The sequence below is a fragment of the Salmo salar genome, chromosome 19 (genome assembly GCF_965601325.2).
Source record: "Salmo salar chromosome 19, fSalSal1, whole genome shotgun sequence".
NCBI lineage: Eukaryota > Metazoa > Chordata > Actinopteri > Salmoniformes > Salmonidae > Salmo > Salmo salar.
Genome location: NC_138309.1, coordinates 88,972,501 through 88,998,977, shown reverse-complemented (window position 1 = coordinate 88,998,977; position 26,477 = coordinate 88,972,501). Strand labels below are relative to the sequence as shown.

Genomic DNA, 26,477 nt, shown 5'->3' with positions numbered 1-26,477 from the left:
GGAAGGAGTAAGAACTGTCTCTATAGACATATCAGTGGAAGGAGTAAGAACTGTCTCTGTAGACATATCAGTGGAAGGAGTAAGAACTGTCTCTATAGACATATCAGTGGAAGGAGTAACCCCAGTCTCTATAGACATATCAGTGGAAGGAGTAAGAACTGTCTCTATAGACATATCAGTGGAAGGAGTAAGAACTGTCTCTGTAGACATATCAGTGGAAGGAGTAAGAACTGTCTCTATAGACATATCAGTGGAAGGAGTAACCCCAGTCTCTATAGACATATCAGTGGAAGGAGTAAGAACTGTCTCTATAGACATATCAGTGGAAGGAGTAAGAACTGTCTCTATAGACATATCAGTGGAAGGAGTAACCCCAGTCTCTATAGACATATCAGTGGAAGGAGTAACCCCAGTCTCTATAGACATATCAGTGGAAGGAGTAAGAACTGTCTCTGTAGACATATCAGTGGAAGGAGTAACCCCAGTCTCTATAGACATATCAGTGGAAGGAGTGACCCCAGTCTCTATAGACATATCAGTGGAAGGAGTAAGAACTGTCTCTATAGACATATCAGTGGAAGGAGTAAGAACTGTCTCTGTAGACATATCAGTGGAAGGAGTAAGAACTGTCTCTGTAGACATATCAGTGGAAGGAGTAAGAACTGTCTCTGTAGACATATCAGTGGAAGGAGTAAGAACTGTCTCTGTAGACATATCAGTGGAAGGAGTAAGAACTGTCTCTATAGACATATCAGTGGAAGGAGTAAGAACTGTCTCTGTAGACATATCAGTGGAAGGAGTAAGAACTGTCTCTGTAGACATATCAGTGGAAGGAGTAAGAACTGTCTCTGTAGACATATCAGTGGAAGGAGTAAGAACTGTCTCTATAGACATATCAGTGGAAGGAGTAACCCCAGTCTCTATAGACATATCAGTGGAAGGAGTGACCCCAGTCTCTATAGACATATCAGTGGAAGGAGTAACCCCAGTCTCTATAGACATATCAGTGGAAGGAGTAACCCCAGTCTCTATAGACATATCAGTGGAAGGAGTAAGAACTGTCTCTATAGACATATCAGTGGAAGGAGTAAGAACTGTCTCTGTAGACATATCAGTGGAAGGAGTAAGAACTGTCTCTGTAGACATATCAGTGGAAGGAGTAACCCCAGTCTCTATAGACATATCAGTGGAAGGAGTGACCCCAGTCTCTATAGACATATCAGTGGAAGGAGTGACCCCAGTCTCTATAGACATATCAGTGGAAGGAGTAAGAACTGTCTCTGTAGACATATCAGTGGAAGGAGTAAGAACTGTCTCTGTAGACATATCAGTGGAAGGAGTAAGAACTGTCTCTGTAGACATATCAGTGGAAGGAGTAAGAACTGTCTCTGTAGACATATCAGTGGAAGGAGTAAGAACTGTCTCTAACAGTGACTGTCTACTTTGTTTTCTGTCTGTCCGTCTCATCTCCCCTCTTTCGCTCCATTTTTCACTTCATTCAGGGATATAAACATAGACATGGGGAATGGTTAGAAGCTTGGATGGTAAACAGAATACATCATCAAGCGCATGTGGATCTGAACACCCCGCTACACCGCTGTCTCCAGAGAGCCTCTATTCCTCCTCAGAGACTTTACTGTGTGAGATCTATGAATGGATGTATTCACTCTGTCTATTTGACTGTGACTGGAGCAAACTCAAACCAACCCAGCTGTATAAATGACATCTTTGGGGAGAATCTCTAGAAGACGTCTTCAATGAACCATCCACTGCCATTGAATATGATGAACGGACAAATCCTCAGAAATCCTGCCTCTCATTTGCTTGATAATGGGCAGGGTATTGGAAGCTGAGGGTAAGCAGTAATATTTCACACTGCTGTGCTATTTAGAGGCATATTTACTGGACCATACTGAAGGTTGGATGGTTCAGAGAAAGATTTACTGGACTCTGGGACCTGTGTGGAGGTCAGAGGGTCCCAACAGTTTCAACAGAGCGGTTCAAGAACATTGTCCCCGCTGTGTCCTGTGAGTGAGTGATAGCGAGGGAGAGAGAGAGAGAGAGAGATGCCCTGGCCGTATGTGAGGGATAAGGGGTAAGCTCAGGTCACTTCGTGCCCTGTCCCAGGCCGGGCCTCCTTGCTATGTATACTGTGGTTTTGGGACAGGGCCTAGGTCCTAGCAGCACAAAGACACATTGTTGTTGCTGACCCTCTAACGTCTGAAGGCTTGGTCTCTGTAGGCGGAGCTCTTGTCCTGCCTTCTCCGAGACTCTGCAGGATCCTTCCCTCTCTTTTCCTTTACCTTGTCTTTTCTTCATTTCTTTCTGTCCTCCCTGTCCGTAACAATTTAATAAGGCGCCCTCTGGCTTGGTCACTGGGGTACCACTTCCATCCTTGGAAGTTCTAGAACTCATTAGTGATCACGAAACTCGCAAATTAGATATTTGTTTCATCCCTGTCCGGCTGGCCCAGGCCTGGTCTTTAGCCTGGTCAAGAGGAGGGAGGCCCTGTAGAGCTGTGTGGACTGGAGAATCAGAGAGTCATGGGAAACAACTCTCTTCTCTGTCTACTGTCTCTTCAGAGAGGGACAAGCATGCTTACTTACAAGCCCTTAACCAACAGTGCAGTTCAAGAAGAGTTAAGAAAATATTTACCAAATAAACTAAAGTAAAAAATTATTAAAAGTAACAATATAATAATAATAACGAGGCTATATACAGGGGGTACCGGTACCGAGTCAGTGTGGAGGGGTACAGGTTAGTTGAGGTAATTTGTACATGTAGGTAAGGGTGAAGTGACTATGCGTAGATAATAAACAGCGAGTAGCAGCAGTGTAAAAAACAAATGGGAGGGGGGGGTCAATGTAAATAGTCCGGGTAGACATTTGATTAATTGTTCAGCAGTCTTATGGCTTGCGGGTAGAAGCTGTTAAGGAGCCTTTTGGTCCTAGACTTGGCGCTCCGGTACCGCTTGCCGTGCGGTAGCAGAGAAAACAGTCTATGACTTGGGTGACTGGAGTCTCTGATAATTTTATGGGCTTTCCTCTGACACCGCCTAGTATATAAGTCCCGGATGGCAGGAAGCTTGGCCCCAATGATGTACTGGGCTGTACTCACTAGCCTCTGTAGCGCCTTACGGTCAGAGGCCGAGCAGTTGCCAAACCAGGCGGTGATGCAACCGGTCAGGATGCTCTCGATGGTGCAGCTGTAGAACTATTTGAGGATCTGGGGACCCATGCCAAATCCTTTTTCAGTGTCTTCAGGGAGGCTCCCACTCTCACATCATTTCATTGAGTCTGAACAAACAGACATTGCTCTTCTGTTGTTGTTCTCAATTATAGTTTGATTGTACATGTTGCAGGTGTTGTTGACTTTTAGAACGCGTGTCATTTTCTGTTAGTGTTAGTAAAAGTGAGAAATGATGTTAGTGAATAAAAATACCTAATTGGATGAGTTATTGAAAACAGCGGTAACACTTTATGTGGATATGATCTGCAACAGTGGTCACCAACCTTTTTCTGAGTCGAGATCACTTCCTGAGTCGAAAAGCAAGCTGAGATCTACAGCTCAAATTAGTATTTGTTTTACATTAACCTGACACACAAAGAGTTTTGTAGGAATGAGGTTTGGGCAGTAGGCCTAATAGATTATCACAGCATATTGGCTTATATGATTGGCTTGCCAATATTGTTAATCAGACCATATTATATTTCAAAACTCGAGCTTTGATGACAAAATGGATCAGTTGGTTTAGCACTTGCGGACTGACGGTACCTGCATCTGATGGTCAACAAGGTCAAATCACGACGTCAGTGATCTTCAGGTCGAAAAGTCGGAGCTCTAGAAAGATGCCAGAGTTTCCGACTTGGAATTCTATTTTAAGAATAAAACGCAAGGCTGTCGATACTTGGCCACTGATTCATTGCAGCTGCAGTCCGAGCGGAAGTAGGGAGAAGCGCGTTTTGTTATAGTGTTGAATTAAAAACATTGACAGCGCTGAATATAAACTTAAACATGAACTCAGTCATAAAAACAGCAGCTCTTTGCTGTGTTCGTTGACAGTTATTAAATCTTACGTAGGCTAGCAGCCTATTAAACTTGGCTGTGGTCAGGGTCATGGAAGCTCTGTAGCCACTGAGCTATCCGATTCTGCAGCACAGTAGGTGCACTCGGTTTAGTCACAGATTTGCCGGTCTGCCGTGTAGGGGGAGTTTGTCTCATGGGAACACTTTGTTTACCCGGTACGCAGGACTTTTGAATCAAGTGCACCTTCCGTCAACAGCTCAACAATATTTTTTTTAAAAGGAGTGCAAGCCTTTATCGTTCGTTGGATTTTCTAAAGAAATATTTGGTGATCGACTAGGAATTATTTTTATTTTACTTTTATTTAACCAGGTAGGCCAGTTGAGAACAAGTTCTCATTTACATCTGCGACCTGGCCAAGATAAAGCAAAGCAGTGTGACACAAAACAACAACACAGAGTTACGCATGGAATAAACAAACATACAGTCAATAATACAGTAGGAAAAAGTCTACATGCAGGGTGTGCAAATGGAGTAAGGAGGTAAGGCAATAAATAGGCCATAGTAGTGAAGTAATTACAATTTAGCAAATTAACACTGGAGTGATAGATGTGCAGATGATGATGTGCAAGTAGAGATACTGGTGTGCAAAAGAGCAGAAAAAGTAAATAAAATAATATGGGGATGAGGTAGGTAGTTGGATGGGCTATTTACAGATGGGCTATGTACAGCTGCAGTGATCTGTGAGCTGCTCAGACAGCTGATGCTTAAAGTTAGTGAGGGAGATATTTCTCCCGCGGACCAAATCAAACCACCCGCGGGTCAAATCAAACCACCCGCAGACCAAATCAAACCACCCGCGGACCAAATCAAACCACCCGCGGACCAAATCAAACCACCCGCGGACCAAATCAAACCACCCGGGGGCGAAATCAAACCACCCGCAGGCCTAATCAAACCACCCGCAGGTCAAATAAAACCACCCGCGGGTCAAATCAAACCACCCGCGGGTCAAATCAAACCACCCGCGGGTCAAATCAAACCACCCGGGGGTCAAATCAAACCACCCGCGGGTCAAATCAAACCACCGGGGGCGAAATCAAACCACCCGCGGGTCAAATCAAATCAACCAGTCATGTTGGGGAATCCTACCTTAACCTTAACCTTTATTCTAACCCTAATCTTAACAAGCAGTTGCTTATCAACAGATTTGTTGACAGAAAATTCTGACCATCCAAATAAAATGTGACCAGAACAGATTTTCATTACTGCAATGTGTTTGGTAAGTGTTGTTTAATAACAGTATGTCTTGTATCAACAGGACTATCCCACTGTGATGGTTGGAGTGTTCATCGAACAGCCCACTCCTTTCCTCTCTCAATTCTTCCAGAGACTTGTGACCCTCGACTACCCCAAACATAAACTTAACGTCTTCGTTCATAACAACGTGAGTACGGAGTATCTGCAGCTGGACCTTGGCTCTGGATCGACTCAATATGGCAGAGTGCAAGACACAGCTTCCAACCACATCCTCTTCTCTCTCTCTCAGCTCTCTATAATTTAACTGTAATATTAGTAATAATTCTCTGTCTCTCGGTTTCTCGTTCTCTCGCTCTCTCTCTCTGTAGGAGGTTTACCATGAAAGACACATCCAGAAGTTTTGGGAGGAAAATAAAGATGTGTTCAACAGCTTCAAGGTTGTGGGTCCGGAGGAGAACTTGAGCCAAGGAGAGGCCAGGAACATGGGCATGTACGTACGCTACCCAAACCTGTGTGTATGTGTGATTTATCTAGTTGTGTGTGTCCCCGTCTCTCTTCCCTAAACCTTCCACCCTCTCCTCACCTCAGAGAGACTAGGGCCCCTAAACCTTCCCCCATCACCTCACCTCAGAGAGACTAGGGCCCCTAAACCTTCCCCCCTCACCTCACCTCAGAGAGACTAGGGCCCCTAAACCTTCCCCCATCACCTCACCTCAGAGAGACTAGGGCCCCTAAACCTTCCCCCCTCACCTCACCTCAGAGAGACTAGGGCCCCTAAACCTTCCCCCCTCACCTCACCTCAGAGAGACTAGGGCCCCTAAACCTTCCCCCTCACTTCAGAGAGACTAGGGCCCCTAAACCTTCCCCCTCATTTCAGAGAGACTAGGGCCCCTAAACCTTCCCCCTCACTTCAGAGAGACTAGGGCCCCTAAACCTTCCCCCTCACTTCAGAGAGACTAGGGCCCCTAAACCTCCCCCCCCCCCTCTCACCTCAGAGAGACTAGGGCCCCTAAACCTTCCCCCTTCACTTCAGAGAGAGTAGGGCCCCTAAACCTTCCCCCTCACCTCACCTCAGAGAGACTAGGGCCCCTAAACCTTCACCCCTCACCTCAGAGAGACTAGGGCCCCTAAACCTTCCCCCCTCACCTCAGAGCGACTAGGGCCCCTAAACCTTCCCCCCTCACCTCAGAGAGAGTAGGGCCCCTAAACCTTCCCCCCTCACCTCACCTCAGAGAGAGTAGGGCCCCTAAACCTTCCCCCTCACCTCAGAGAGAGTAGGGCCCCTAAACCTTCCCCCCTCACCTCAGAGAGAGAGTAGGGCCCCTAAACCTTCCCCCCTCACTTCAGAGAGACTAGGGCCCCTAAACCTTCCCCCCTCACCTCACCTCAGAGAGACTAGGGCCCCTAAACCTTCCCCCCTCACCTCACCTCAGAGAGACTAGGGCCCCTAAACCTTCCCCCCTCACCTCACCTCAGAGAGAGTAGGGCCCCTAAACCTTCCCCCCTCACTTCAGAGAGAGTAGGGCCCCTAAACCTTCCCCCCTCACCTCACCTCAGAGAGAGTAGGGCCCCTAAACCTTCCCCCTCACCTCACCTCAGAGAGACTAGGGCCCCTAAACCTTCCCCCCTCACCTCAGAGAGACTAGGGCCCCTAAACCTTCCCCCTCACCTCAGAGAGACTAGGGCCCCTAAACCTTCCCCCCTCACCTCAGAATGAACTGTCTAGCTTATCCTGTTCCCAGATCTGTATGAACTGTCTAGCTGCGTGACAACAAACATAGGACTAGGCAAGACAGCACAAACAGATCTGGCACCAGGCTACGTTGGGAGTCCCATAGGGTGGCGCACAATTGGCCCAGCGTTGTCCAGGTTTGGCCGGTGTAGGCCGTCATTGTAATTAATAATTTGTTCTTAACTGACTTAGCAAGTTAAATAAAGGTTAAAAAAAAGGTTAGACAGCACAAACACATCTGGCACCAGGCTAGGTAGACAACACTAACAGATCTGACACCAGGCTAGGTTAGACAGCACAAACAGATCTGACACCAGGCTAGGTTAGATGGCACAAACAGATCTGACACCAGGCTAGGTTAGACGGCACAAACAGATCTGGCACCAGGCTAGGTTAGACAGCACAAACAGATCTGGCACCAGGCTAGGTTAGACAACACAAACAGATCTGACCCCAGGCTAGGTTAGACAGCACAAACAGATCTGACCCCAGGCTAGGTTAGACAACACAAACAGATCTGGCACCAGGCTAGGTTAGACAACACAAACAGATCTGACCCCAGGCTAGGTTAGACAGCACAAACAGATCTGACCCCAGGCTAGGTTAGACAACAAAAACAGATCTGGCACCAGGCTAGGTTAGACAACACAAACATATCTGACCCCAGGCTAGGTTAGACAACACAAACAGATCTGACACCAGGCTAGGTTAGACAACACAAACAGATCTGGCACCAGGCTAGGTTAGACAACACAAACAGATCTAACTCCAGGCTAGGTTAGACAACACAAACAGATCTGGCACCAGGCTAGGTTAGACAACACAAACAGATCTGACCCCAGGCTAGGTTAGACAACACAAACAGATCTGGCACCAGGCTAGGTTAGACAACACAAACATATCTGACCCCAGGCTAGGTTAGACAACACAAACAGATCTGACACCAGGCTAGGTTAGACAACACAAACAGATCTGACTCCAGGCTAGGTTAGACAACACAAACAGATCTGGCACCAGGCTAGGTTAGACAACACAAACAGATCTGACCCCAGGCTAGGTTAGACAACACAAACAGATCTGACCCCAGGCTAGGTTAGACAACACAAACAGATCTGACTCCAGGCTAGGTTAGACAACACAAACAGATCTGGCACCAGGCTAGGTTAGACAACACAAACAGATCTGACCCCAGGCTAGGTTAGACAACACAAACAGATCTGGCACCAGGCTAGGTTAGACAACACAAACAGATCTGACACCAGGCTAGGTTAACTCATTGAACTATCAGAAAGAGAGCATGCCAATGTTTTAGATCACTAGACAGGACAAGACAGAGTAGGACAGGACAGGATGGGCATGACAGGACAGGGAAGGACGCGATAGGTCGGGACAGGATGGGACAGGGCAGGTCGGGACAGGACGGGAAAAGGGAAGGACGTGGTAGGTTGGGACAGGACAGGGCAGGTCGGGACAGGGCAGATCGGGACAGGGCAGGTCTGTGTGGTCCCCCATTATTCAAAATCCTCTCTAAGGGTTATCAGTGGTCTGTAATCTTCAAATGAATATACAGTACATAAACCTCAATTACACCCTTCATTGAGAACTGAATCTCTGTAGTAGGGAATTAGTAGTGTTTCATTTAGGCTCTAATCATTGGAAACTTGCAAAGTACAGTAGGACTTATGGTAAAGTATATGTTTGATATCTAATCTACCTATCGGTATGTTGTCCGTTGTAATTGATCATTGATCTCTAATTGATCAATCTCCCTATCATTGATTGATTACTCTTGTACATGTCTGGTGCGTAGGGAGTAGGTCCATATGTGATGACTAAATGTATCTCATTTAAGACTTCAAAGTATCTGCTCGGTAGCTCATCAGGCCATCGTTTATATTATAATTATAATTAATCAACGATTGATTAGACTTATTTCCTCCGTGTCTATACCCAAGGGGGCTGTGTCGTAAGGACCCAGGCTGTGACTATTACCTCAGTATGGACGCTGACGTGATGCTCACCAACAGACAGACCCTGAGGATCCTCATCGAGCAGAACAGGTGTGTTACTGTATTTCTGTCTCAGGCCATTTGAACAGGTGTGTTACCGTATTTCTGTCTCAGGTCATTTGAACAGGAACAGGTATGTTATTGTATTTCTGGCTCAGGCCATTTGAAAAGGTGTGTTACCGTATTTCTGTCTCAGGTCATTTGAACAGGAACAGGTATGTTATTGTATTTCTGTCTCAGGCTATTTGAACAGGTGTGTTACTGTATTTCTGTCTCAGGCTATTTGAACAGGTGTGTTACTGTATTTCTGTCTCAGGTCATTTGAAAAGGTGTGTTACTGTATTTCTGTCTCAGGCCATTTGAACAGGTATGTTATTGTATTTCTGTCTCAGGCTATTTGAACATGTGTGTTATTGTATTTCTGTCTCAGGCTATTTGAACAGGTGTGTTACTGTATTTCTGTCTCAGGCCATTTGAAAAGGTGTGTTACTGTATTTCTGTCTCAGGCCATTTGAACAGGTGTGTTACTGTATTTCTGTCTCAGGCCATTTGAACAGGAACAGGTATTTTATTGTATTTATGTCTCAGGCCATTTGAACAAGAGCAGGTATGCTGTTTTTATATTGTTGTGGCCTTTACTCCACAGAGGGATCGTCATAGGGACAGAAATCTCAATGATCTCAAATATGCAATGTTTATGTGCGTTCCGTGGGTAATATAGGACAGGTACGTTACTGTATTATGTGTGTTCCATGGGTAATATAGAACAGGTATGTTACTGTATTATGTGTGTTCCATGGGTAATATAGAACAGGTATGTTACTGTATTATGTGTGTTCCATGGGTAATATAGAACAGGTATGTTACTGTATTATGTATGTTCCATGGGTAATATAGCACAGGTATGTTACTGTATTATGTATGTTCCATGGGTAATATAGAACAGGTTTGTTACTGTATTATGTGTGTTCCATGGGTAATATAGCACAGGTATGTTACTGTATTATGTATGTTCCATGGGTAATATAGCACAGGTATGTTACTGTATTATGTATGTTCCATGGGTAATATAGAACAGGTTTGTTACTGTATTATGTGTGTTCCATGGGTAATATAGAACAGGTACGTTACTGTATTATGTGTGTTCCATGGGTAATATAGGACAGGTATGTTACTGTATTATGTGTGTTCCATGGGTAATATAGAACAGGTATGTTACTGTATTATGTGTGTTCCATGGGTAATATAGGACAGGTATGTTACTGTATTATGTATGTTCCATGGGTAATATAGAACATGTTTGTTACTGTATTATGTGTGTTCCATGGGTAATATAGAACAGGTATGTTACTGTATTATGTATGTTCCATGGGTAATATAGCACAGGTATGTTACTGTATTATGTATGTTCCATGGGTAATATAGAACAGGTATGTTACTGTATTATGTGTGTTCCATGGGTAATATAGAACAGGTATGTTACTGTATTATGTGTGTTCCATGGGTAATATAGAACAGGTATGTTACTGTATTATGTGTGTTCCATGGGTAATATAGCACAGGTATGTTACTGTATTATGTATGTTCCATGGGTAATATAGGACAGGTTTGTTACTGTATTATGTGTGTTCCATGGGTAATATAGCACAGGTATGTTACTGTATTATGTATGTTCCATGGGTAATATAGAACAGGTACGTTACTGTATTATGTGTGTTCCATGGGTAATATAGCACAGGTATGTTACTGTATTATGTGTGTTCCATGGGTAATATAGAACAGGTATGTTACTGTATTATGTGTGTTCCATGGGTAATATAGAACAGGTACGTTACTGTATTATGTATGTTCCATGGGTAATATAGCACAGGTATGTTACTGTATTATGTATGTTCCATGGGTAATATAGAACAGGTTTGTTACTGTATTATGTGTGTTCCATGGGTAATATAGAACAGGTTTGTTACTGTATTATGTGTGTTCCATGGGTAATATAGAACAGGTTTGTTACTGTATTATGTATGTTCCATGGGTAATATAGAACAGGTTTGTTACTGTATTATGTGTGTTCCATGGGTAATATAGAACAGGTTTGTTACTGTATTATGTGTGTTCCATGGGTAATATAGCACAGGTATGTTACTGTATTATGTATGTTCCATGGGTAATATAGAACAGGTTTGTTACTGTATTATGTGTGTTCCATGGGTAATATAGAACAGGTTTGTTACTGTATTATGTGTGTTCCATGGGTAATATAGCACAGGTATGTTTATATTGTTGTTTGATTATTGTGACTGCTGCTCCATTTAAGTGTAGTGTATCTCATTATATTACTGTTGAAGGTTATATTACTGTTGAAGGGTATATTACTGCTGCAGGTTATATTACTGCTGCAGGTTATATTACTGCTGCAGACTGCTGAAGGTTATATTACTGCTGCAGGTTATATTACTGCTGAAGGTTATATTACTGTTGAAGGTTATATTACTGCTGAAGGTTATATTACTGCTGCAGACTGCTGAAGGTTATATTACTGCTGCAGGTTATATTACTGTTGAAGGGTATATTACTGCTGCAGGTTATATTACTGCTGCAGGTTATATTACTGCTGCAGACTGCTGAAGGTTATATTACTGCTGCAGGTTATATTACTGCTGAAGGTTATATTACTGTTGAAGGTTATATTACTGCTGAAGGTTATATTACTGCTGCAGACTGCTGAAGGTTATATTACTGCTGCAGGTTATATTACTGTTGAAGGGTATATTACTGCTGCAGGTTATATTACTGCTGCAGACTGCTGAAGGTTATATTACTGCTGCAGGTTATATTACTGCTGAAGGTTATATTACTGTTGAAGGTTATATTACTGCTGAAGGTTATATTACTGCTGCAGACTGCTGAAGGTTATATTACTGCTGCAGGTTATATTACTGCTGAAGGTTATATTACTGCTGCAGGTTATATTACTGCTGAGGGTTATATTACTGTTGAAGGTTATATTACTGTTGAAGGTTATATTACTGCTGAGGGTTATATTACTGTTGAAGGTTATATTACTGTTGAAGGTTATATTACTGCTGAAGGTTATATTACTGCTGCAGGTTATATTACTGCTGAAGTTTATATTACTGCTGCAGGTTATATTACTGCTGAAGGTTATATTACTGCTGCAGACTGCTGAAGGTTATATTACTGCTGAAGGTTATATTACTGCTGAAGGTTATATTACTGCTGAAGGATATATTACTGCTGAAGGTTATATTACTGCTGAAAGTTATATTACTGCTGCAGGTTATATTACTGCTGCAGGTTATATTACTGCTGAAGGTTATATTACTGCTCCAGGTTATATTACTGCTACAGGTTATATTAGTGCTGCAGGTTATATTACTGCTGAAGGTTATATTACTGCTGCAGGTTATATTACTGCTGAAGGTTATATTACTGCTGCAGGTTATATTACTGCTGAAGGTTATATTACTGCTGAAGGTTATATTACTGCTGAAGATTATATTACTGCTACAGTCTGTTGAAGGTTATATTACTGCTGAAGGTTATATTACTGCTGCAGGTTATATTACTGCTGAAGGTTATATTACTGATGAAGGTTATATTACTGCTGAAGGTTATATTACTGCTGCAGACTGCTGAAGGTTATATTACTGCTGAAGGTTATATTACTGCTGCAGACTGCTGAAGGTTATATTACTGCTGAAGGTTATATTACTGCTGCAGGTTATATTACTGCTGCAGGTTATATTACTGCTGAAGGTTATATTACTGCTGAGGGTTATATTACTGCTGAAGGTTATATTACTGCTGAAGATTATATTACTGCTGAAGATTATATTACTGCTGAAGGTTATATTACTGCTGCAGGTTATATTACTGCATCAGGTTATATTACTGCTGCAGACTGCTGAAGGTTATATTACTGCTGCAGGTTATATTACTGCTGAAGGTTATATTACTGTTGAAGGTTATATTACTAGTGCAGGTTATATTACTGTTGAAGGTTATATTACTACTGCAGGTTATATTACTGCTGCAGGTTATATTACTGCTGCAGGTTATATTACTAGTGCAGGTTATATTACTGTTGAAGGTTATATTACTACTGAAGGTTATATTACTGTTGAAGATTATATTACTGTTGAAGGTTATATTACTGCTGCAGACTGCTGAAGGTTATATTACTGCTGCAGGTTATATTACTGCTGAAGGTTATATTACTGCTGAAGGTTATATTACTGTTGAAGGTTATATTACTGCTGAGGGTTATATTACTGTTGAAGGTTATATTACTGCTGAAGTTTATATTACTGCTGCAGGTTATATTACTGCTGCAGACTGCTGAAGGTTATATTACTGCTGAAGGTTATATTACTGCTGAAGGATATATTACTGCTGAAGGTTATATTACTGCTGAAGGTTATATTACTGCTGAAGGTTATATTACTGCTGAAGGTTATATTACTGCTGCAGGTTATATTACTGCTGCAGGTTATAATACTGCTGAAGGTTATATTACTGCTCCAGGTTATATTACTGCTGCAGGTTATATTACTGCTGCAGGTTATATTACTTCTGAAGGTTATATTACTGCTGCAGGTTATATTACTGCTGAAGATTATATTACTGCTCCAGGTTATATTACTGCTGCAGGTTATATTACTGCTGCAGGTTATATTACTGCTGCAGGTTATATTACTGCTGAAGGTTATATTACTGCTGAAGGTTATATTACTGCTGCAGGTTATATTACTGCTGAAGGTTATATTACTGTTGAAGGTTATATTACCGCTGAAGGTTATATTACTGCTGAAGATTATATTACTGCTGAAGGTTATATTACTGCTGCAGGTTATATTACTGCATCAGGTTATATTACTCCTGCAGACTGCTGAAGGTTATATTACTGCATCAGGTTATATTACTGCTGCAGACTGCTGAAGGTTATATTACTGCTGAAGGTTATATTACTGCTGCAGGTTATATTACTGCTGCAGGTTATATTACTGCTGAAGGTTATATTACTGCTGCAGGTTATATTACTGCTGAAAGTTATATTACTGCTGCAGACTGCTGAAGGTTATATTACTGCATCAGGTTATATTACTGCTGCAGACTGCTGAAGGTTATATTACTGCTGAAGGTTATATTACTGCTGCAGGTTATATTACTGCTGCAGGTTATATTACTGCTGAAGGTTATATTACTGCTGCAGGTTATATTACTGCTGAAGGTTATATTACTGTTGAAGGTTATATTACTACTGCAGGTTATATTACTGTTGAAGGTTATATTACTACTGCAGGTTATATTACTGTTGAAGGTTATCTTACTGCTGCAGACTGCTGAAGGTTATATTACTGCTGCAGGTTATATTACTGCTGAAGGTTATATTACTGCTGAAGGTTATATTACTGCTGAGGGTTATATTACTGTTGAAGGATATATTACTGTTGAAGGTTATATTACTGCTGAGGGTTATATTACTGTTGAAGGTTATATTACTGTTGAAGGTTATATTACTGTTGAAGGTTATATTACTGTTGAAGGTTATATTACTGTTGCAGGTTATATTACTGCTGAAGTTTATATTACTGCTGCAGGTTATATTACTGCTGCAGACTGCTGAAGGTTATATTACTGCTGAAGGTTATATTACTTCTGAAGGATATATTACTGCTGAAGGATATATTACTGCTGAAAGTTATATTACTGCTGAAGGTTATATTACTGCTGCAGGTTATATTACTGCTGCAGGTTATATTACTGCTGAAGGTTATATTACTGCTCCAGGTTATATTACTGCTGCAGGTTATATTACTGCTGCAGGTTATATTACTGCTGAAGGTTATATTACTGCTGCAGGTTATATTACTGCTGAAGATTATATTACTGCTGCAGGTTATATTACTGCTGCAGGTTATATTACTGCTGAGGGTTATATTACTGCTGAAGGTTATATGACTACTGAAGGTTATATTACTGCTGCAGGTTATATTACTGCATCAGGTTATATTACTGCTGCAGACTGCTGAAGGTTATATTACTGCATCAGGTTATATTACTGCTGCAGACTGCTGAAGGTTATATTACTGATGAAGGTTATATTACTGCTGAGGGTTATATTACTGTTGAGGGTTATATTACTGCTGAAGGTTATATTACTGCTGCAGACTGCTGAAAGTTATATTACTGCTGAAGGTTATATTACTGCTGCAGGTTATATTACTGCTGCAGGTTATATTACTGCTGAAGGTTATATTACTGCTGAAGGTTATATTACTGCTGAGGGTTATATTACTGCTGCAGGTTATATTACTGTTGAAGGTTATATTACTGCTGAAGGTTATATTACTGCTGAGGGTTATATTACTGCTGAAGGTTATATTACTGCTGAAGATTATATTACTGCTGAAGATTATATTACTGCTGAAGGTTATATTACTGCTGCAGGTTATATTACTGCATCAGGTTATATTACTGCAGCAGACTGCTGAAGGTTATATTACTGCTGCAGGTTATATTACTGCTGAAGGTTATATTACTGCTGCAGGTTATATTACTGCTGTAGGTTATATTACTGCTGCAGACTGCTGAAGGTTATATTACTGCTGCAGGCTGCTGAAGGTTATATTACTGCTGAAGGTGATATTACTGTTGAAGGTTATATTACTGCTGAAGGTGATATTACTGCTGAAGGTTATATTACTGCTACAGGTTATATTACTGCTGCAGGTATATTACTGCTGCAGGTTATATTACTGCTGAAGGTTATTACTGCTGAAGGTGATATTACTGCTGAAGGTTATATTACTGCTGCAGATTATATTACTGCTGCAGACTGCTGAAGGTTATATTACTGCTGAAGGTTATATTACTGCTGCAGGTTATATTACTGCTGCAGGTTATATTACTGCTGAAGGTTATATTACTGCTGCAGGTTATATTACTGCTGAAGGTTATATTACTGTTGAAGGTTATATTACTACTGCAGGTTATATTACTGTTGAAGGTTATATTACTACTGCAGGTTATATTACTGTTGAAGGTTATCTTACTGCTGCAGACTGCTGAAGGTTATATTACTGCTGCAGGTTATATTACTGCTGAAGGTTATATTACTGCTGAAGGTTATATTACTGCTGAGGGTTATATTACTGTTGAAAGATATATTACTGTTGAAGGTTATATTACTGCTGAGGGTTATATTACTGTTGAAGGTTATATTACTGTTGAAGGTTATATTACTGCTGCAGGTTATATTACTGCTGAAGTTTATATTACTGCTGCAGGTTATATTACTGCTGCAGACTGCTGAAGGTTATATTACTGTTGAAGGTTATATTACTGCTGAAGATTATATTACTGCTGCAGACGGCTGAAGGTTGTATTACTGCTGCAGGTTATATTACTGCTGCAGGTTATATTACTGCTGCAGGTTATATTACTGCTGAAGGTTATATTACTGCTGAAGATTATATTACTGCTGCAGGTTATATTACTGCTGCAGGTTATATTACTGCTGCAGGTTATATTACTGCTGAAGGTTATATTACTGCTGCAGGTTATATTACTGCTGCAGGTTATATTACTGCTGCAGGTTATATTACTGCTGAAGGTTATATTACTGCTGCAGGTTATATTACTGCTGAAGGTTATATTACTGCTGAAGGTTATATTAGGACGGTAAGGCCAGGTGGAAGGTTGGTTTCTCTACAGTTGTTGTATTGCCTGTGGAGACCAGCGGTAGGGTCCAGCGGTAGGGTCCAGCGGTAGGGTCCAGCGGTAGGGACTCTACTGCTGTCTGTGAGTTCAGGCCCTGCTGAATTCAGTATAGTATAGGGTAACATTATGTCATGTCTGGTCTACTGTAATATAACCCAGTGAGGTTCTGCTCTAGCAATTCCCACTTGGCAGCAGTCCTCCTGGTTCACTTTGGGGGTTGAGTTGAGTCTGAGATGCAGGATGTTTGGATGTTTGTTACATCCTTAAGACACCCAGTATTAAGACATCCTGTTTGACAGAATTACACACTCTTTTGCTTTCTCTTTCTCTCTCTCTCTCTCTCTCTCTCTCTCTCTCTCGCTCTTTCTCTCTCTCATGCTTCTTTCTCTCTCTTTCTGTCTCTCTCTCTCTCATGCTTCTTTCTCTCTCTCTCTGTCTCTCTCTCTCTCTCGCTCTTTCTCTCTCTCATGCTTCTTTCTCTCTCTCTCTCTCTCTCTCTCGTGCGCTTTCTCTTTCTCCTCCCTTTCTCCTCTCTCCTCTGTCTCTCTTTCTCGCTCTCTCTCAATTTCAATTCATTATTCAATTTAAAATACTTTATTGACATGGCAAGTTAAATTACTTACATTTTCAAAGTATACATATAACAAAAATGGTGGTACCAACAGCAGTAATAATAGTAGTAGTGGACATGGGATTACCATTAACAACAACTACAACAACAATATTAATCAGAACAACAATACATTAAAGCGACGGTAGTAGACCAGTGTCAACATGAATGAGAAGACACGTGACATGGGATGAAAGACAAAACTAAACAGGAAGTATTATCGACGTTACATTGCACTTTTCACTGGCTGTCCCTCAGGTTGTGGCAGGAGGACACATATATTTGACTGCCAAAACTGCACATTTAGGCTTTTCACTCAATAAATATTATATCTTCTCTCTTTTTTTTCTGCAGGAAAATAATTGGTCCTCTTGTCACCCGTCATGGCAAGCTGTGGTCGAACTTCTGGGGAGCGTTGAGTCTGGATGGTTACTATGCCCGTTCCGAAGACTACATCGACATCGTGCAGAGCAAGCGCGTGTGAGTGTCCTGTCCTCAACCAATGGGGGGTTTGGGACGTCATATAAACTATCGTTTTGTACGTCTCGTATGTATGACACACGCATTCGGCTTATTTGTGAATTGCTGAGTGTATGTATTACATGATATTATATATTATAGTATTACTCACTCACTGATTTTGTTTCAGGGAAGCCACAATGTCAGACAAAGGAGGTTGGTGGCACCTTAATTGGGGGGAGGACGTGGCTCGTGGGTAATGGCCTGGAGCGGAACGAGTGAAATGGTATCATGGTTTCTATTCGTTTCATGCCGTGCCGTTCGGACTCCGTTTCCAGCCGTTATGACGAGCAGTCCTCCCCTTCAACAGCCTCCTGTGACGTCAGGACAATAAGCCTTTAAACCATGAAAGCTGCTAGTTGATGTGGTCTACTGGCAGAGCGCGGGGATTATGGGTTGTGTATGAATGGTTGTGTGTGTAAAAAAAATAATCTAAATTACCTTCAGGAGGATCATTTGTGAGGATCTCATTGGATCACAACCACCAGACAAAAAAAAAAAAAAGAGGTAGAATGAATAACATGTGTTTCCTGCATCCAACTGTCTACCAAGGATCCCACCAAGACATGTCTTTCCAAACCAGACCCATGATCAGGTTCCCTGGTGGGGTTCCCTGGTGGGATTCCCTGGTGGGATTCCCTGGTGGGATTCCCTGGTGGGGTTCCCTGGTGGGATTCCCTGGTGGGGTTCCCTGGTGGGGTTCCCTGGTGGGATTCCCTGGTGGGGTTCCCTGGTGGGGTTCCCTGGTGGGGTTCCCTGGTGGGATTCCCTGGTGGGGTTCCCTGGTGGGATTCCCTGGTGGGATTCCCTGGTGGGGTTCCCTGGTGGGGTTCCCTGGTGGGATTCCCTGGTGGGGTTCCCTGGTGGGGTTCCCTGGTGGGATTCCCTGGTGGGATTCCCTGGTGGGGTTCCCTGGTGGGATTCCCTGGTGGGGTTCCCTGGTGGGGTTCCCTGGTGGGATTCCCTGGTGGGGTTCCCTGGTGGGGTTCCCTGGTGGGGTTCCCTGGTGGGATTCCCTGGTGGGGTTCCCTGGTGGGATTCCCTGGTGGGATTCCCTGGTGGGGTTCCCTGGTGGGGTTCCCTGGTGGGATTCCCTGGTGGGGTTCCCTGGTGGGATTCCCTGGTGGGATTCCCTGGTGGGGTTCCCTGGTGGGGTTCCCTGGTGGGGTTCCCTGGTGGGATTCCCTGGTGGGATTCCCTGGTGGGGTTCCCTGGTCATGCATCACATGTTTAATATAGTGCAGCTCGACTGTAAGATTCATGTGTGCGTCTCTTTCTCTCCCTGTCTCTCTCTCCCTCTGTGTCTCATTGTCTTTCTGTCTCTCTCTCTCTCTGTGTGTGTGTGTCTCTCTCTCTCTCTCTCTCTCCCCCCCGTGTCTCTCTGTCTGTCTCTTTGTCTGTCTCTCTCTGTGTCTTTCTGTGTCTCTCTCTGTGTCTCTCTCTCTCTCTGTGTCTCTCTCTCTCTGTGTCTCTCTCTCTCTGTGTCTCTCTCTCTCTCTCTCTCTCTCTCTCTCTCTCTCTCTCTCTCCCCCGTGTCTCTCTGTGTCTCTCTCTGTGTCGCTCTCTCTCTCTGTGTCTCTGTGTTTCTCTCTCTATCTGTGTGTCTCTCTTTCTCCCCCCCCCCCTTGCTATCTATGTTCTTCTCTCCTCGCTCAGTGGCGTATGGAACATTCCATACATGGCTCATATATACTTGATAAAGGGAGAAGTCCTGAGAAACGAGCTGAAGGAGAGGAAACATTTTGTTTTGGAGAAACTGGATCCTGACATGGCTCTCTGTAGACACGCTAGAGAACTGGTAAGACCTCTCGGATAACGCCCGAGTTATTACGTTTCTCAGTAAAAGAACCAGAACGGTCTAGCAGCTACTGCATTGACAGTAATACACTGTTTAGATTAGTAGCATACAGGACATCTGTTTTATGTAAGGCAGAATACGAGGACGTTTGGAGGAAGTTTAATGGCCCGTTGCCCTCGCCTCTTCCTCTGTCCATAGACACATAATCCAGATGTATTTTATGTTAGCTCATGTTAGCTCATGTTATCTCATGTTAGCTCATGTTAGCTCATGTTAGCTCATGTTAGCTCATGTTAGCTCATGTTAGCGCATGTTAGCACAAGTTAGCACAAGTTAGCTCATGTTATCTCATGTTAGCTCATGTTAGCTCATGTTAGCTCATGTTATCTCATGTTAGCTCATGTTAGCTCATGTTAGCTCATGTTATGTTAAGTTAGTTTATGTTAAATTAATTTAATTTATGTGAGTTTAAGTTAAATTAATTTAGCTTATTAGTTTGTTAAATTAATTTAGTTTATGTTAGTTTATGTTAAATTAATTTATCTTATGTTAGCTTATGTTAAATTAATTTAGCTTATGTTAGCTTATGTTAAATTAATTTAGCTTATGTTAGCTTATGTTAGGTTAGCTGATGTTAGCTTATGTTAACTTATGCTATATGTACAGTATCTACACTGAGTATACAAAACATTAAGAACACCTTCCAAATATTGAGTTGCACCGCCTCCCTTTTGCCTTCAGAACAGTCTCAACTCGTCGGGTCATGAACTCTACAAGGTGTCGAAAGCGTTCCACAGGGATGCTGGTCCATGTTGACTCCAATGCTTCCCGCAGTTGTGTCAAGTTGACTGGATGTCCTTTGGGTGGCGGGCCATTCTTAATACACACGGGAAACTGTTGAGTGTGAAAAACCCAGCAGCGTTGCAGTTCTTGACACACTCAAACCGGTGCACCTGGCACCTACTACCATACCCTGTTCAAGGGCACTTCAATATTGTGTCTTGCACATTCACCCACATACACAATCCATGTCTCAATTGTCTCAAGGCTAAAAAATCCTTCTTTAACCTGTCTCCTCCCCTTCATCTACACTGATTGAAGTGGATTTAACAAGTGACATCAATAAGGGATCATAGTTTTCTCCTGGATTGAACTGGTCAGTCTGTCATGGAAAGAGCAGGCGTTCTTAATGTTTTGTATACTCAGTGTATATGTCTCTGAATGCTAAAGTCTCCAGAGAGCAAAGACCGGTATCTGTAATGTAGTGTCTCCCAGTCTCTGTTTCTCATTGTGCTGTGGTATCCTGTACACTGTGCTGTCTGTCTGTCTGTCTGTCTGTCTGTCTGTCTGTCTGTCTGTCTGTCTGTCTGTCTGTCTGTCTGTCTGTCTGTCTGTCTGTCTGTCTGTCTGTCTGTCTGTCTCCATGTTCTGTCTGTCTGTCTGTCTCCATGTTCTGTCTGTCTGTCTGTCTCCATGTTCTGTCTGTCTGTCTGTCTCCATGTTCTGTCTGTCTGTCTGTCTCCATGTTCTGTCTGTCTGTCTGTCTCCATGTTCTGTCTGTCTGTCTGTCTCCATGTTCTGTCTGTCTGTCTGTCTGTCTCCATGTTCTGTCTGTCTGTCTGTCTGTCTGTCTCCATGTTCTGTCTGTCTGTCTGTCTCCATGTTCTGTCTGTCTGTCTGTCTCCATGTTCTGTCTGTCTGTCTGTCTCCATGTTCTGTCTGTCTGTCTGTCTGTCTGTCTGTCTGTCTGTCTGTCTGTCTGTCTGTCTGTCTGTCTCCACGTCTGTCTGGCTCTCTCTCTGTCTCATTGTGCTGTCTCTATCTGTCTTTCTCTCTCTGTCTCATTGTGCTGTCTGTTTCTCTGTCTGTCTGTCTCCACGTGCTGTCTGTCTGTCTGTCTGTCTGTCTCCACGTGCTGTCTGTCTGTCTGTCTGTCTGTCTCCACGTCTGTCTGTCTCTCTCTCTGTCTCATTGTGCTGTCTGTTTCTCTGTCTGTCTGTCTCATTGTGCTGTCTGTTTCTCTGTCTGTCTGTCTCATTGTGCTGTCTGTTTCTCTGTCTGTCTGTCTCATTGTGCTGTCTGTTTCTCTGTCTGTCTGTCTGTCTCCATGTGCTGTCTGTTTCTCTGTCTGTCTGTCTGTCTGTCTGTCTGTCTGTCTGTCTGTCTGTCTGTCTGTCTGTCTGTCTGTCTGTCTGTCTGTCTGTCTCCATGTGCTGTCTGTTTCTCTGTCTGTCTGTCTGTCTGTCTGTCTGTCTGTCTGTCTGTCTGTCTGTCTGTCTGTCTGTCTCCATTCTCCATGTGCTGTCTGTTTCTCTGTCTGTCTGTCTCCATGTGCTGTCTCTGTCTGTCTTCCTTAAGGCATGATCTGTCTCATTGATCTTGTCTGTTTACAACAGCCTCTGTGGTGTGTTCAGGGCTCTCCTCTCCTGTCCTCTCTCTGTCTCCCTCCTCTTATCCTGTCCTCTCTCTGTCTCCCTCCTCCTCTCCTCTCCTCTCCTCTCCTCTCCTCTCCTCTCCTCTCCTCTCCTCTCCTCTCCTCTCCTCTCCTCTCCTCTCCTCTCCTCTCCTCTCCTCTCCTCTCCTCTCCTCTCTCTGTCTCCCTCTCCTCTCCTCTCCTCTCCTCTCCTCTCCTCTCCTCTCCTCTCCTCTCCTCTCCTCTCCTCTCTCTGTCTCCCTCTCCTCTCCTCTCCTCTCCTCTCCTCTCCTCTCCTCTCCTCTCCTCTCCTCTCCTCTCCTCTCCTCTCCTCTCCTCTCCTCTCCTCTCTCTGTGTCCCTCCTCCTCTCCTGTCCTCTCCTCTCCTCTCCTCTCCTCTCCTCTCTCTGTGTCCCTCCTCCTCTCCTGTCCTCTCTCTGTCTCCCTCTCCTCTCCTCTCCTCTCCTCTCCTCTCCTCTCCTCTCCTCTCCTCTCCTCTCCTCTCCTCTCCTCTCCTCTCCTCTCCTCTCCTCTCCTCTCCTCTCCTCTCTCTGTCTCCCTTCTCCTCCCCTCTCCTCTCCTGTCCCCTCTCTGTCTCCCTCCTCCTCTCCTCTCATGTTCTCTCCTCTCCTCTGTCATGTGACCATTTCCAACCAATGGCAATGTCTGGCTGTCTTCTAAATTATATTTTGTTACTTCTATTGTCCCTGTAGACGTTTTGGTCTATATAGTCTGTCTGTGCTTTATGTCATCAGGTCACGTGTCACCCCATGCTAACACGTACCACCCCATGCTAACACGTACCACCCTATGCTAACACGTACTACCCCATGCTAACACGTACCACCCCATGCTAACACGTACTACCACAGAGCTCTGCTCTGCGTGTATGCATCTCTGCATCGCTTCACTCTGTCCCAGCATGCAACACTTACTAAGATAATAACTACCAAAACAGCAGCTTCGAGTCTTAGTCTTCCTCATGCAGCTCATGTCCTCTCCTTCCCATGCCTCCTCCTCCTCCTGTATGTTACGTCTTACCTACCTGTCTATCAAGCTCTCTCTCTCTCTCTGACAAAACGTACCGTTACACCATTTACATGGCGCTTTTCCTCCCTTTTTAGACCAATCACAGAGAAAAAGACTCCCCAAACCCGGAAACGTTCCATATGCTCAGAGTCCCAAAGGTTTTTAACTGCTTTCATTATTCTACTTTGTATAAATAACCATTTCCAATGGGTTGACAATGTAGAACCTATGTCCAGCCCATCGTAGAGCCTATGTCCAGCCCATCGTAGAGCCTATGTCCAGCCCATCGTAGAGCCTATGTCCAGCCCATCGTAGAGCCTATGTCCAGCCCATCGTAGAGCCTATGTCCAGCCCATCGTAGAGCCTATGTCCAGCCCATCGTAGAGCCTATGTCCAGCCCATCGTAGAGCCTATGTCCAGCCCATCATAGAGCCTATGTCCAGCCCATCGTAGAGCCTATGTCCAGCCCATCGTAGAGCCTATGTCCAGCCCATCGTAGAGCCTATGTCCAGCCCATCCGTTAGGTATCTTCAACAAAATTGAAAATTCAGTACCTGAATTCCAATGGACATGTTTTCCCATCAGAGCATTACAATATCACCCTTTCTAGAGCTATTTATTTGATAAATGATGATATAAACATAAAGTATCGAATCATCTCCAGAGATAGTGTAGTGATTTCTTTCAGGAAGTCTGCCGAGTCCTCTTAGAGGAACGCTGCCAAACCAATAGAGAGGAAGCTGTGTATCTCCACAGCCCTTTGGAAATGGATGTTAACCTTCTGCCTGTGATGAGTTAAGAGACTGAGAGAGGTTAGATACTGAGAGAGGTTAGAGACTGAGGAATCTCTTGTAGTTCCTCCCGCCCCTCAAGGAGTACTTAGCAGGAGGCAGGAGAATAACGATCAGATATACACTAAAGTATGTGGACACCTGCTCGTCGAACATCTCATAAAACAATCATGGACATTAATATGGAGTTGGTCTCCCCTTTGCTGCTATAACAGCCTCCACTCTTCTGGGAAGGCTTTCCACTAGATGTTGGAATATTGCTGCAGGGACTTGCTTCCATTCAGCCACAAGAGCATTAGTGAGGGGGGGCACTGATATTTGCCGATTAGGCCCTGGCTCGCAGTCGGCATTCTAATTAATCCCAAATGTGTTCAATGGGGTTGAGGTCAGGGCTCTGTGCAGGCCAGTCAACTTCTTCCTCACCAATCTCGACAAACCATTTCTGTATGGACCTCACTTTGTGCATGGGGGCATTGTCATGCTGAAACAGGAAATGGCCTTCCCCAAACTGTTGCCTCAAAGTCAGAAGCACAGAATCGTCTAGAATGTCATTGTATGCTGTATCGTTAAGATTTCCCTTCACTGGAACTATGGGACTCAAATCATGAAAAACAGCCCCAGACCATTACTCCTCCTCCACCAAACTTTACACTTGGCACTATACATTCGGGCAGGACGCGTTCTCCTGGCATCCGCCAACCCAGATTCATCCGCCGGACTGCCAGATGGTGAAGCGTGATTCATCACTCCAGAGAACGTGTTTCAGCTGCTCCAGAGTCCAATAGCAGCGAGCTTTACACCACTCCAGCCGTCGCTTGGCATTGCATATTGTGATATTAGGCTTGTGTGAGGCTGCTCAGCCATGGAAACCCATTTCATGAAGCTCCCGATGAACAGTTCTTGTGCTGACGTTGTTTCCAGAGGCAGTTTGGAACTCGGTAGTGAGTGTTGCAACCGAGGACAGACCATTTTTATGCGCTACGCGCTTTAGCACTCGGCATTCCCGTTCTTTGAGCTTGTGTGGCCTACCACTTCTGAGCCGTTGAGCAGCTGAGCCGTTGTCGCTCCAGGACGTTTCCACTTCACAATAATAGCACTTACAGTTGCCCGGGGGGCAGCTCTAGCAGGGCAGAAATTTGATGAATTGACTTGTTGGAAAGGTGTCATCCTATGACGGTGCCACGTTGAAAGTCACTGAGCTCCTCAGTATGGGCCATTCTACTGACAATGTTTGTCTATGGAGATTGCATGTCTGTCTGCTCGATTTTATGCAACTTTCAACAACGGGTGTTGCTGAAATACCCGAATCCACTAATTTGAAGGGGTGTCCACATAGTTTGTGTATGTAGTGTATCAGTCCGTGAGAGCTTTAGTCACGGAGCTATGGTAACGGAGCTACTATGGTAACGGAGCTACTATGGTAACGGAGCTATGGTAACGGAGCTACTATGGTAACGGAGCTATGGTAACGGAGCTATGGTAACGGAGCTATGGTAACGGAGCTATAGTAACGGAGCTATGGTAACGGAGCTATGGTAACGGAGCTATGGTAACGGAGCTATGGTAACGGAGCTATGATAACGGAGCTATAGTAACGGAGCTATGGTAACGGAGCTATAGTAACGGAGCTATAGTAACGGAGCTATGGTAACGGAGCTATAGTAACGGAGCTATGGTAACGGAGCTATGGTAACGGAGCTATAGTAACGGGGCTATAGTAACGGAGCTATGGTAACGGAGCTATGGTAACGGAGCTATGGTAACGGAGCTATGGTAACGGAGCTATAGTAACGGAGCTATGGTAACGGAGCTATAGTAACGGAGCTATGGTAACGGAGCTATGGTAACGGAGCTATGGTAACGGAGCTATGGTAACGGAGCTATGGTAACGGAGCTATGGTAACGGAGCTATGGTAACGGAGCTATGGTAACGGAGCTATAGTAACGGAGCTATGGTAACGGAGCTATAGTCACGGAGCTATGGTAACGGAGCTATGGTAACGGAGCTATAGTAACGGGGCTATGGTAACGGAGCTATGGTAACGGAGCTATGGTAACGGAGCTATAGTAACGGGGCTATAGTAACGGAGCTATGGTAACGGAGCTATGGTAACGGAGCTATGGTAACGGAGCTATGGTAACGGAGCTATGGTAACGGAGCTATGGTAACGGAGCTATGGTAACGGAGCTATGGTAACGGAGCTATGATAACGGAGCTATAGTAACGGAGCTATAGTAACGGAGCTATAGTAACGGAGCTATGGTAACGGAGCTATGGTAACGGAGCTATGGTAACGGAGCTATGGTAACGGAGCTATGGTAACGGGGCTATGGTAACGGGGCTATGGTAACGGGGCTATGGTAACGGGGCTATGGTAACGGAGCTATGGTAACGGAGCTATGGTAACGGAGCTATGGTAACGGAGCTATGGTCACGGAGCTATGCTAACGGAGCTACTATGGTAACGGAGCTATAGTAACGGAGCTATAGTAACGGAGCTATAGTTATTTTTACCTGGAGGTTCCCAGCTGTCATGATGCTTATCCCCC

General features: G+C 43.9%; 1 protein-coding gene across 2 annotated transcripts in view; it reads left to right on the top strand.

The window, feature by feature from the left end:
* LOC106579751 (procollagen-lysine,2-oxoglutarate 5-dioxygenase 2) overlaps positions 1-26,477 on the top strand; it is a 129,685-nt gene that overhangs the window by 89,448 nt on the left and 13,760 nt on the right. The window contains exons 9-14 of one of the 2 annotated variants that reach the window (XM_045702853.2): positions 5,345-5,470; positions 5,652-5,773; positions 8,971-9,075; positions 17,732-17,857; positions 19,553-19,694; positions 23,232-23,294. In XM_045702853.2, coding sequence (XP_045558809.1) covers positions 5,345-5,470; positions 5,652-5,773; positions 8,971-9,075; positions 17,732-17,857; positions 19,553-19,694; positions 23,232-23,294 — 684 coding nt within the window. The remainder of the gene's footprint in view (positions 1-5,344; positions 5,471-5,651; positions 5,774-8,970; positions 9,076-17,731; positions 17,858-19,552; positions 19,695-23,231; positions 23,295-26,477) is intronic. The other variant, XM_082966025.1, reaches the window with a different exon arrangement.